The following is a 13,238-nucleotide window of genomic DNA, read 5'->3' as shown; positions in this document are numbered from 1 at the left end:
GCACCTGGGTGGCTCAGTCAGCTGGGCGTCCGTCTTCGGCTCAGGTCACCATCTCACGGTGCGTGAGTTCGAGCCCCACCTGTGCTGACACCTCAGAGCCTGGAGCCTGCTTCGGATTCTATGTCTCCCTCTCTCTCTGCACCTGGGCCCCCTTGTGCTCTGTCTCTGTCTCTGTCTCTCTCTCTTAAAAATAAATAAACATTTAAAAAAAAATCTCAACATCTTGTCTTCAACTTGATCTCTGCCTCTTGCATGCCCTTGGGGGACACTGGAAAGATGTAAGTGGTGGGGAGATTTTTCATTCAGGCAAGAGATGATGATGGACATGGAGAAATAGATTCAACAGGTATTTAGGAGGTAAAACAGGGCCTGTAGCAGGCAGACAAGAGTGGACAAGTGAGGGTGTAGAACATGGGTCCCTTTCTGGTTTGACCAAATGGGTAGAGGATGTGCCACGTACCGAACAGGATGGAAGGGGATAAGAGAACACCCGAGTTGGGACTACGAACTCAGTTTTGAATACTTGAGCTCTACAAATGAAAATTTCAACGTCAAAGGATGTATAGGTTGAGCCACCAAGAAGTGGATTCAGGATTAGGAGCTTGACTGCATCTGGTTGCAAATCCACTGCTCTTGACCCTCAAGGCACTAAAAATCTGCATCTCTGAAGAGTTTAGAGTCTGCTGTAAAGTATGAAGTCTACCAGAGGTGAACAAAAGGGTAAGAGGCTGGAGACTGAAGGAAAGATCCCATTAATCCCTCAGCAGGAACCGTGGATGGCCTCCCAGCATGGAATTCATCTTTCCAGAACAAGATGATGCAGAGGTGACATCACAAAGGGAGGGGGAGTCTTGTCATCTCGTACAGGACGTTCAGCCCGCTCTGCACTCTCCTCTTGTTCTAACACCTCTCTTGGCCTTAACATCCTGTTGATCCCGAAGAGCAGGTGGGGCTCCCAAGGAAGCAGTAGTGAAATAGCCCTAGCCACCAGCATGTGACTACGGATTCCTGGACATTAAAGGGTCAACGGCGGAGCGTGGGCTGAGAGTCCCTGGAGACAACCTGTGTGCTTGGGTAGAGCGCAATCCAGTAGTGAGAGAGAAGGAAGTAAACGTGCTGGGTCCTCTCTCTTTCTGAGAGTGTTTCTTGTGTCCCTCCACTCCTTTCCTCCAGAGCCAGCCCAAGACCCAACACAGACAGCAGGACAGCCCTCCACTGCCCAGGTATGTGTCTAGGTGTGTTGCTTTCCCTCTTGCAGAGTATCACCCCAGCCCATCTCCCTTGTGACTCCCTCCATCTTCTAAAGCACACATCTTCACAATCTCCAAAACTCTAACCTCTTTCCCACACCGTATCTCTGGGATCTGTAAACTGGCAGGTGGGCAGGTTGGCGAGAACCTCAGATGGGACGAGGCTCAGGAATGAGCACAAGCCTGTGGGTGTCAGGCCCTTAACTCTGGGAACCCCAAGCATTTCCAGCAGCAACTTCTCAGCTTACAGCCACCTTGTCTGTTAAGCTGATCATCTAAAAAGTGTTACAGTCCCATGGTCTTTCCTCTCATCACAATCCCCTTCCTCTGACATCATGGAAGCAGGGAGTGTCTTCTCTCCTCAGAGCACAGAGTCCCGGACCTCTCCAGGACAACACTCAAGACAGAGAAGGCTCCAGGGGCCACGATGATGCCTGTCCTTTCCTCCCTACACTGCCCAACTCTGCCATCCCTGCTGCTGACTCTGCTTCTGGGATTCACAGGTGAGGGGGGCCTCAGGTGTGTTTTCTGGGGGGCTCCCCTATGCCTGTTTACTGTGTTCTCCTCACCTATCACCCTAGAATTTCTTGGGGGAAGGTTTTTCTGTCCCAGCCAGAATTTATAGAACTAGACTGGAATGGCTCCCAGCTCACAACATCTCCCAGTGGTCATCTCTGTTCCACACCCTTTTGTTCAGGTAATGGATACACCCCCCCAACGGTCACAGGGCTCAGCACAGCATACCTGAGAGTTCTCATCCCTTAGCCCCTAGGATCAGAGAACCTGAGTTTTACACTTATCACCCCTACACAGATGCTACCTCTCAATGGAAAAAAAAAAAAAAAAACGTGTTGGAAAACATGAAAATATAAAGCAAGGAAAGAAAGCACGGTGCTTCCATCCAAAGATGATCACCTTTAAAAATTTGCAGAGGTGTGTGTGCTCATGGAATTTAGCCAGAAGTGGTCACTAGAGGTCTGTCTGGGTCACTGATGGAAGGTGAACATTGCAGCGTCAACAACAGGACTGGGCAGGTCTCCTCTGCTTGCTGAAAAAGCCAAGCAAGCATGTGGAGTCTCTTCCCCAAGGCCATTGGTTCATCTTAGCAGAGGTTTCAGTCCCAGTGCCAGAGCACATGGCCTTAGGGGTTCACATCAGATGAAAGAGGAAGCCAAAACCATTATCTGAGTCTAAGGAAGAGGAAGAAAGCTTGGATAGCTGAGAGTAACGTATAGGAGACACCCGGGCCCACTGGAGAATGTCAGCAAACATCTCAAGAGAAATTAACACCAATTTTGTACAACGTCTTCCAGAAAAAAGAAGTGGAGGAAACACTTCCCTACTCATTTGATGAGGTTATTATTATCTTGATAGCAAAACCAGATAGACTTTACATAAAATAGAAAACTACAGACCAATATCCCTCACGAATCTAAAGGCAAGAATCCTCAACAAAGTGTCGGCATATAGAATTTCACAATGTGCAAAGTTATATGCCATGCGTAAGTAGGATTTATTCGAGGCATGCAAAGCTGTTTCAACTTTTGAAAATCAGTCATTGTAATCCATCAGATCAAAGCGTTAAGGGAGAAAAACTGCATAGCGGCATCACTTGATGCAGAAGAAGCATTTGACAAATCCAAAATCCGTTCATGATGAAACCTCTCGGCAAACCATAAATAGCAGGGAACTTCCTCTATGTGATAAAGAACATCTACAAAAAGTCCCACGGTTATCATTATACTTAATGGTGAAAGACATTATATGTATTTCCTAAGACAAGGACTGAGGCAAGGGTGTCCATTCTCACAACTCTTGTTCAAAATAGTACTGGAAGCTGTAGCAGAAAGAGGGACAAGAAGGAAGGAAGGGAAGAGAAGGAAGGGAAAGGAAAAGTGTAAATTGAAAAGGAAAGAATAAAACCTCCTTGTTTACAGATGACATGATTGCCTACATAGAAAATCCCAAAAGGATCTCCTAAAAAAAAATAAATAAAACAACAAAAAACTCAGGATAATAAGCAAGTTCAACAAGGAAACGAGATCAACGCACAAAAATCAGTGTATTTCCATAGACTAAAAACACACGTGACCATTTATATTAGCACCCAAAAAAAGAGAAATACTTAGGTATAAATTTCATATAATATATACAAGATCTAGGGGCGTCTGGGTGGCTCAGTCGGTTGGGCATCTGACTTCGGCTCAGGTCACGATCTCACAGCTTGTGAGTTCGGGTCCCACCTCAGGCTCTGTGCTGACAGCCCACAGCCTGGAGCCTGCTTCAGACTCTGTGTCTCCCTCTCTCTCTGCCCCTCCCCCACTCATGCTCTGTCTCTCTCTCCTTCAAAAATAAACACTAAAAAAATTAAAATATATATATACACACACAAGATCTATATAAAGAAAGCTAGAGAACTGAACAAAGCAATCAAGAAAAAATAGAGATACATTCCATGTTCATGGATAGGAAGACTCAATATTGCCAAGATGTCAGTTCTTCCCAATTTGATCTATGGAAAAATGCAATTCCAATCAAAATACCAGCAAAGTACATATATTGACAAACTGACTCTGAAGTGTATATGGAGAGGTTAAAGATCCAGAATAGCCAACTCAACGTTGGAGAAGAACAAGTCAGAGGACTGACACCATTCGACTACAAGACGTACTAGAAAGTTCCAGTAATAGAAACAGTGGCATTGGTGAGAGAATAGACACACAAATCAATGCAATAGAATAGGAAGTCCAGAAATAGACTCACATAAATACAGCCAAATGATCTGTTGGAAAGGAGCAAAGATAATCTTTTCAACAAATGTTGCTATAACAATTGGAGATCTGCACATCCACGTGCAAAAAAAAAAAAAAAATTCTAGACACAGACCTAACAGGCTTCATAAAAATAATGTAAAACACAAAACTATAAAATTCCTAGAAGATATCCTAGAAGAAAATCTAGATGATCTTTGATATGGAAATGACTTTCATTTATAAACAGGGTTTGTATTTTAAAGCAGTTTTAAGTTCACACCAAAATGGAGGAGAAGGGGCAGAGATTTCCCTTACTATTCCCTGCCCCCACACATCACAGCCTCCCCCATTATCAATATCCTCCACCAGAGTGGTGCGTATATTACAAACAATGAACCTACACTAATGTCATTAACACCCAAAGACCATAGCACACATTATGGTTCACTCTTAGTATTGTATAGTCTATGGGTTTGGACAAATGTATAGTGAGATCCGCCTTTGTAGTATTTTACGGAATAGTTTTGCTACCTTAAAAACCCTCTGTGCTCTATTTACCTCTTTCCACCCTAACCCCTGACAATCACTGATGTATTTACAGTCTCTATAGTTTGGCCTTTTCCAGAATGTCATACAGATGGAATCGTGTAGTATGTAGGCTTTTCTTGCATTAATGATAAGCTTTCAAGGTCCTTTCACATCTTTTCAGGGCTTGCTTGAAAGCTCATTTCTTTTTATAGCACTGGATGATATTCCACTGTCTGGATGTACCACAATTTCCTTATCCATTCAACTACTGAAGGTCATCCTGGTTGCTTTCAAGCTTGGCAATTATAAATAAAGCTGCTATAAACTATGAGGTGGAATCTGTTCCCGGTCTCACTCCTAACCTCTAGTAGCCTCAGATGGTCCTCAGAGGGTACACGGCATTCTCCCTGTGACTTCACACCCTCTTCCCTCTGGGCATGACAGATAAGCTAAGCTGCGCTTCAACTCCTGGATCACATGAGCTATGAAACCGTATGTATTTTCTTAAACCACTAAGTTTGGGTCATTTGCTTTTCAGCAAGTTCCCTTGTTTATTAGAGCCTACTATGCTCCAGCGCATCCTCATATTGTGATGCAGAAAAGAAGGTACCTGCCCCCTTTCTGTGCAATGGTCCCCTTCCCCTCATCCCATATGGCAACCCAATTTGTAATTGTCATACTTTGGTGCCAGCTGAAAGAGTGTGTAATGAGACTCCACCTTGACCTAGAACCAGACACTCAGAACATCTTGGGCCAAGACAAAGAACACGAGAAATGATGCAAAGTTTCTTTCCAGGAACTGCAGGTGAAGAGTTCCAGGTGAACCAGCCTGAGAGTTCAGTGTCAGTCACTGAAGACATCTTAACACTGGCCTGCAACGTGTCTGCTCACTCCCCAGCAGGGCCTGTCTTGTGGTTCAGGAAGAATGGGCCAGAACAACAATTAATCTACAGTTTCAATGGCAGCCACTTCCCCCCGAGTAAACCAAGTGGAAAACACAGAGGTCAATCAAACAGACTATTCCATCCGCATCAGTGATGCGTCACCCAAGGACACGGGCACCTATTACTGTGTGAAGTTAACAATAGGGCATCCTGACATGGCGTATGTATCTGGTTCAGGCACCTATGTGTCTGTGAATGGTGAGTACAGGTCTGACGATTTCCATCCCCTTGGTTTGTAAAACTAAATTCTCCAAAATCTGAAACATGTACCAAATCATCACAACACACTGGATACTGTGTCCTTCATCCACAAACAACCCTGCAGGCTAGGATTCTATACATGGCTCTTCTGTTAGTCTGGGACCCTGAGCCCACTATTGAATCAAGCCTTGTTACAGACCAGGTCCTTCTCTGATGACCCAACCACTAAAACCCGAACACAGAGATACTCCAAAATAAAAAGATGTTCAGTAGGTAAAATGCAACTACATGTGTGTACCTCATGGTCCAAAAACTTGGTAAAATGGGCCTAGAAGTCTGAGTGCCCTTTCAGAGGTTTAGGGACAAACTTGAGCTCAAGAATATGCATTGTGTCTCTTGTGGCTTATATCCTGACTCTAAGCATCAGTCCCAGACAGTTGCAGCCACATATTAGCTTCCGGATTTGGATGGAATCTCAACCCAGTTGAAGTTTGCCCCCAAGCCTAATATCTCCTGAGCCAAAACAAAGGTTCTGCCACAGCCAGGCAGAACCTCTACAAGCCTGCACAATTCCACTTGCCCATTTCTAACTTGAATGTCACTGGGGCCTGGTGGAAGGTTCCTGAGCAACCACCACAATGCAGTCAGGGACTTCATTCCCCACACAGGAAGTCCATGAGTGAGTGTGGTCTCCTACTATGGCTTCTGGGGAACCTAGGGACCAATCGGAGTGTCCTTGTGTGTCACCCACTCCCAGGTCTTGTTTGGAAAAGCTGTCCTGGAGGGGTTGACTCACTCTCCTCACACTTGATCCTTCCCTGGTCTGCCCTGGGCTACCCTCAGCTCTGCTGTTCTCTGATTCTCTGAGGACAAGCAGTGTTTCCTGCTTCTTCCTACTCTCTGAGTTAATTCCATTAAATACAGTGAGATTAGGGTATCCATCTGTTCTGCTAGGAAAACCAGTCTTTCCCAGTCATGTTCTCCTCAAGTCCACCCACGTTCTAGGCCATCCAACTGGCCATGGAACATTTCCACATTTCCCTCAAGCTAGAAAATGTGAGTGTAGGCAGCTTACCTGCCATTCTCTCCCAGCCTCCCCAGCCAGGAGTTCCCTTGTCTCTCTAACCTGCACCTCACCCCATCAGTGACGTTGATGGTTTGCCAACCTGAAAGGAGAGATATTACCAGGACCTGACACAGCGCGTGGTAGGGATGTTGGTGGCAGTGGGTGTCGGGGGTCAGTCGTGGACCCTTCAAAATTGACAAGGTCCCTTGAGGCTCTACTCTCTTTTGTTGGGAAGAGGAAACTGTCTCTCTCTTCTATCTTGAGAGATAAGCAGAGGAACCACACCCTGCCTGCATGCACATATAGTAATCCTAAATGCCCCCCCCAATTCTTTAGGTTTACTCTCTCTCGACTTCCCCTTTCTCCATACCCGTCAGCACTAATATCTCCACAAATTCCGTGGCTGCTCACCCTTCAGAAAAAAGATGAAGGTCAATCCCAAACTCACTGTAAGTATGAGGTGGGCAGAGAGTACTTGGACCCATCTCCAAATGTACTGAGTGATCTTTGGCATTTAGATGGGGGAGGGACTAGTCTCTCTCCATGAACACTACCAATTCATAATCCCAGCCCTCTTCCTCCCTGTCTTCTTACCTTGATTAGGGGCTGAGACGTGGAACTGGGGAGGTGACACATCTGATTCCCTGCACTGACCCCCCCTCAGTCGGTGAGGTCAGGAGCTTCCACCACTTGCAGAGGCCCCTCTAAACTCAGCGTGTGCGTGCTCCCATGTGGCATTAAAAGAACTAATTAATGAATGAGGTCCGACCATGATCTGGATCCAAGTTCTCTCCCATCCTCTCTAGGTCAGAGCATGGGAAGTAAGAAATGATTTTGAGTTTCTTTGCAGGAGCCTCACATGAGCTATTCCAGGTGCAACAAGCTGAGATGACACAGACTGTATCGACCGGAGACACAGTCACCTTGAGTTGCAGGGTACCAGATTCGTTCCCCAAAGGACCTGTCTTATGGTTCAAGGGAACTGGGCCACACTGGGAATTAATCTACAATTTCAAAGGAGGCATCTTTCCCAGAGTAAAAGAAATTGGACGCACCACCAAAGCTGGCAACACAGACTTTTCCATCCACATCAGTGAAATCTCTCTTGCAGACACCGGCACCTACTACTGCGTGAAGTTCAAGGAGGGGAAACCTGACCTGGAGTTCCAGTCAGGTCCAGGCACTGAGGTGTTTGTGACTAGTAAGTTTGTCTCTTCCTTCCCCTGTTATGGGCTGCTATCTCAGTTAACCAAGTCCTCTACTCATCGAACAACTAGATTATGCTAAATATTATTGAAGGTGCAATATACATTCTTCTGTCATTCTCTCAGCAACTTGCGAATTAAGTGTTTTACAGGAGAAGAAACGGATTCAGAAAGGTCAATTGAGTGATGAAGGACATTTTGGTTGACATCCCAATATTCAACCCACCCCCAATAGCCTAGACTAAACCAGTTAAGGGTAATTTCATGACTCCCTACCAGTGATTAACTCAAATATGAGACTGTCTTAAGCCAGTTTGTGTCCCTAAGAGAAAAGAATAGGCTTGCAGAGAAATCTGGGAAACTAATGCAATTCTCTTTCTTGTTGGCTAGGAACAAGCAGTCAAATTGCCCCAGGTGCTCCTGAGAGACATCTTATGACCATGAGGGGAACCAAGTTGAGGAAAAATCTGCTCTAGAGAAGTGCAAAGATATAAAGAATGTGGGTTGATGACATTGCACCGCCATGTTGTTCCTGGTTCCAACCCCATTTCTGGACCTCCAGTTATGGGAGAGAAAACATCTCCTTGTTAATCCAGTTTGCTGAAAGTTAGCACTGTCCTAAGGGATGCCAGGTGATAAAGTTCCCACGTCCACGGAGCACTAAAGTACGATTTCAAATCATGGTTTTTTTCTGTTCCTAAAGCCTTACTTTTTAATTTTATTTTTCTATTTTGTGATAATCTCTGAACTCTGAGTAATACCCAGCCTGAGAAATGATTATGTTGGTGATACTACAATACTACTATTTTGGAGGCATCTACTATATATCAAGGATCTACCTTTCCCATACTACTGTCTTCACCTACATAGCAACTTGAGTAGAAGAGGGATTGTCCTTTTTGTACTCATGTGAAAACTGGGGCTCCAGAGGAATCAGGGGTACAGAGAGTAGGAGAAAGAGGTGAGGTTGGTCTGGGCTCTCTCTCTTCACTTTACCTATTAGTGAAGAGCCTTTCCTTACAAGAAATAAGAACCCAAAATATTGGTTTAAAGTGATCCAGTAGCTGAGAAGGATTCTAGGTTCCTCCCGGCATCCAAGGCAGAGCTTTAGGACTAAGGACTCAGGGCCACCAAGAATCTTATTCTTTTAAATTCTCTCATCTCTATTCATCTCTGCCTGGCTTTGTCTCTCCTGATGCACACAGGCCTTATCTGTATAACGGAAGGGATAAGGGATAAGTATCTGTATAACGGAAGGGATAAGGGATAAATGTTGACATTCATTACGTCATCTCAGCGGCCAGGATGGGAAGAGAGCTTCTTCTTCCCAGCTTCCACAAATGAATCCCAGAGAATCATTTGAAATTGCCTTTCCTGTGCCTTCCACTTACCCATTATTACAAAGGAAAGAAGGTGCTAGGTAGGGAATCCATCAACCCAACCCAATGAAATGAATGTCCAACAGACGATGTGTGTCCCCACCAAGGTCCAAACCCATCATGTAACATATTAAGAAGTTGAGACCCAGAGATTGGGCTTGCCTAAAGTCACAACGGTTAACAGAACTCTGATCTCTTACTCCCATAATCCTTGGGTTTATGACTTTATCTTCTTCCTAATAAGAAGACTCGAGTTAGAGTGGGGGTGTGGATGTGCATAAAGATAATTTACCAAAAAAATACTGTGAATGAGTTCAAGCTCCCTGTTAAAAGCCAGAGTCAGAAATGTATTAATTTATACCATTTCTACATAATAAATAAAAAGCATATATACATACAGTTTTGAAATACTGAGCTAAGTTTGCTGTAGTTGTTATAACTAACTGTCACAAACTTCAGGGTTTAAAACAGAAATAGTCCTATGTGAGTGGTATGACAGTGTGAGGAGCTCTGTGCCTCTACTCCCAGAAAAAAAAAATTTGGTGAAAAGAAATTGTTTTTAATCATTTAAAGTAGTGACATCAGCAAGATGAGCAGACTAGGAAGTCCCCAAGCCTTCCTCTCCCATGGAGACAACCAAACAACAACCCTCTATGGACCAGAATACCTTTGTAAGAATGTTAGAAATCAGCTGAGAAGCAGCAGCCCCCAGACCAATGGAAAACCAGGAAGGGATTCCAGTGAAAGCTGTAGTAAAGTTTGCGATGTTTTGTATACTCATACCCCACTCCCAACCTGGTATAGGGCACAGTTAAGGAGGAAACCTCCCATACATGTTTCACCCTCAGGATGGAAACAGAACAGATCATACATCAAACACTCTGGATTGTCTGGGGGCTGCCTGAGGGGATGGTTTCTGTCTCATCTGATTCAGTGCACTAAAAGGAACAGCAGTGCAGGTTAGAAGTGCTGAAAACAGAGACCATCAAAATGGCTTATTAAAGCTACACATGTTATGCAGCTCCACAAGAAGACACCAGGAAGAATAAGAGACTGTGATCTCTCGAGAAGAAAAGGCAAGCTGCTTAGAGAATTTCAGGCAGCTAAAAAACCATACACAAGCCCAGAGAAGTTACATCCCCAGAAAACATTTGAAAGGTCCCAGAACTTCTTGCCAGGCTGACTGAGGAAGTAAGCCAGTCCATAAAACGATGGTTATCTTAGTCCATTCAGGCTGCTATAACAAAATACTAGACTGGGTAGCTTATAAATAATAGAAATTTGTTCCCTACAGTTCTGGAGGCTGGAAATCCAAGATTATGGCACTAGCATGGTCAGGTGAGGCTCATTGTGGCTTAACATGGTAAAAGGGGCTAGGGACCTCTGTGGGGTCTCTTTTATAAGGCACTAATCTCATTCATAAAGCATCCACTCTCATGACCTAAGCACCTCCTGAAAGCTCCACCTACTAATACCATCACCTTTGGGGAGTAGAATTTCAACATATGAATTTGGGGGAGGATGCAAACATGGTTTTTTCAAATGCCCAAATCCCAAAAAAAGAGCAAAAAAAAACACACAAAGAACCAGGAAAACATGGCCCAATGAAATGAAAAACATAAAACTCCAGAAGCCAACCCCCTTAAGAAACTCAGATGGCTGGACTTCCTGCCAAATAACTCAAAACAACTATGTTAAAGCTACTCAATATACTAAAAGAGAACATGGATAACCAATGAAATGAAATCAAGAAAACAACATATAAAAAAAAACAACATATGAACAAAATGAGAATATCAACAACAACAACAACAAAAAACTGTAATAAAGAACCTAACAAATTCTGGACCTGAAAAATACAATAGTGAATTGAATATTTACCAGAGGGGTTAAACAGCAGACTTGATGAGGTAAGAGAAAGAACCAGAGAACCTTAACACAATTCACTTGAAATCACTGAGTCACAGAAGACAAAAGAGTTAAGAAAGTGAAGACAACCTAAAACATTTATGTTACCATCAAACAGACCAATATACACATTATAGGAATCCCGAGAGAGAGAAAGAAGCAGACAATTTATTTGGGGGGAAAAATGGCCCCAAAACTTTCTGAATCTGAAGAAATAAATTGACATATAAATTCAAATAACTCCAACCAGGATAAATCCAAAAATACCCACAAGGAGAAACGTTATAATCAAACAATTGAAAGTCAAAGACAAAGGGAGTAACTTGAAAGCATCAAGAGAAAAGCAGCTCATTACATAAAAAGGAGCTTCTGTAAGATCATTAGTGAATTTCTTGGATGAATCCATGCAGCCCAGAAGGCAATGGAATGATATATTCAGATTGCTGAAAGAACAAATCTGTCAACCAAGAATACTATATCTAACAAAACTGTCCCTCAAAAATGAAAGCGATATTAAGACTTCCCCAATTAAACAAATGTAGAAAGCATTCATTACCTCTAGAGCTTCCCTATTAGAATGCTAAAGGGAACCCTTCAAGTCTAAGTAAAAAGATAATGGACAGCAGGGGCGCCTGGGTGGATCAGTCGGTTGAGCATCCGACTTTGGCTCCGGTCATGATCTCATGGTTCATGAGTTTGAGCCCCGCGTCGGGCTCTGTGCTGACAGCTCAGAGCCTGGAGCCTGCTTCAGAGTCTGTCTCTCCTTCTCTCTCTCTGCCTTTCCCCCACTCATTCTGTCTCTCTGTCTCTCAAAAATAAATAAACATTAAAAATTTTTTTTAAAAAAAGAAAGGATACTGGACAGCAAAATGAAGCTATACAAAACTATAAAGTTCTCCAGTAAAAGGAAAATACATGTACAAACACAGTAATCTGTATTATTGTAATTTTGGTGCATAAGTTCACTCTTAATTCTTGTACAGAATTTAAGTGAGAAAAACAAAAAGCTATAAATCTATATTGAGTATACAATATATAAACATGTAATTTGTGATATCAGTAACAAAGTTGGGGTGGTGGAGATGTAAGTGGTGGCATTTCTGTATGCAATTGAAGTTAAGTTGCCATCAGTTTAAAATAGATTGTTGTAGGGGTGCCTGGGTGACTCAATCGGTTAAGCATCTGACTTCAGTTCAGGTCATGATCTCGCAGTTCATGAGTTCGAGCCCTGTGTTGGGCTCTGCTGACAGCTCAGAGCCTGGAGCCCATTTCAGATTCTGTGTGTCTCCTTCTCTCTGCTCCTCCTCATCTCACTCTCTCTCTCCTCTCTGTCTCTGTCTCTGTCTCTCTCTCTCAAAAATAAATAAACATTAAAAAAATAAAATAAAATAGATTGTTATAACTTTAAGGTATTTTTGCAATGGTAACCACAAAGAAAAGATCTATAAATACAGACAAAACAAAATGAAAAAGAAATCCAAGGATTCCACTGCAAAATCAATGAAAAACAAAAGAAGGCAGTAAGAGAGGAAAGAAAGGGCAAAAAAAGGTACAAGACATGCAGGAAACAATGAACAAAATGACTATAGTTAAGTCCTTCCCTATTAGTAATTACTTTGAATTTAAATGGACTAAACTCCCTAATAAAAAGATATAAATTGGCTAACTGATTTTTTGAAAATGTGGATCCAGCTATATGCTATCTATAAGAGACTCCCTTTACATCTAAGAACATACAGAGGCTGAAAATGAAAGAAGGGAAAAAGATGTTCCATTCAAATGATAACCAAAAGAGAGCATATGTGGCTATTCTGATCCCAGATAAAATACACTTTAAATAAAAATCTGATACAACAAACAAAGAGGACATTACATAATAATCAAAGGGTTGACTCAACCAAAAGTATATAAAAATATTTATTCACTACACATCAGATCTCTAAATTTTGGTAGCAAATATTGACAGGATTGAAGGGAGAAATACAATAAGAGAAGGAGATTTCA

At 42.9% G+C, this 13,238-nt stretch overlaps 1 protein-coding gene across 1 annotated transcript; it reads left to right on the top strand.

The window, feature by feature from the left end:
• The first annotated feature begins 151 nt into the window (after window positions 1–151).
• Window positions 152–8,630, top strand: SIRPD (signal regulatory protein delta). Its single transcript, XM_030309911.1, has 5 exons — window positions 152–1,223; window positions 1,616–1,753; window positions 5,328–5,673; window positions 7,593–7,943; window positions 8,338–8,630. Exons 3-5 carry the CDS (start codon window positions 5,490–5,492, stop codon window positions 8,421–8,423), a joined length of 621 nt encoding a protein of 206 aa, XP_030165771.1. The 5' UTR covers window positions 152–1,223; window positions 1,616–1,753; window positions 5,328–5,489; the 3' UTR covers window positions 8,424–8,630.
• The last annotated feature ends 4,608 nt before the right edge of the window (window positions 8,631–13,238 follow it).

This window comes from Lynx canadensis, chromosome A3 (genome assembly GCF_007474595.2).
Source record: "Lynx canadensis isolate LIC74 chromosome A3, mLynCan4.pri.v2, whole genome shotgun sequence".
NCBI lineage: Eukaryota > Metazoa > Chordata > Mammalia > Carnivora > Felidae > Lynx > Lynx canadensis.
This window is presented reverse-complemented; position numbering and strand designations above follow the sequence as displayed.

Bases quoted from the DNA above. Each gene is read 5' to 3' on its own strand.
- SIRPD (XM_030309911.1), top strand. From the start codon at position 5,490: ATGGCAGCCACTTCCCCCCGAGTAAACCAAGTGGAAAACACAGAGGTC. The intron at 5,674-7,592 runs GTGAGTACAGGT...GTTTCTTTGCAG, and splicing joins CACCTATGTGTCTGTGAATG to GAGCCTCACATGAGCTATTC. The intron at 7,944-8,337 runs GTAAGTTTGTCT...CTTGTTGGCTAG, and splicing joins CACTGAGGTGTTTGTGACTA to GAACAAGCAGTCAAATTGCC.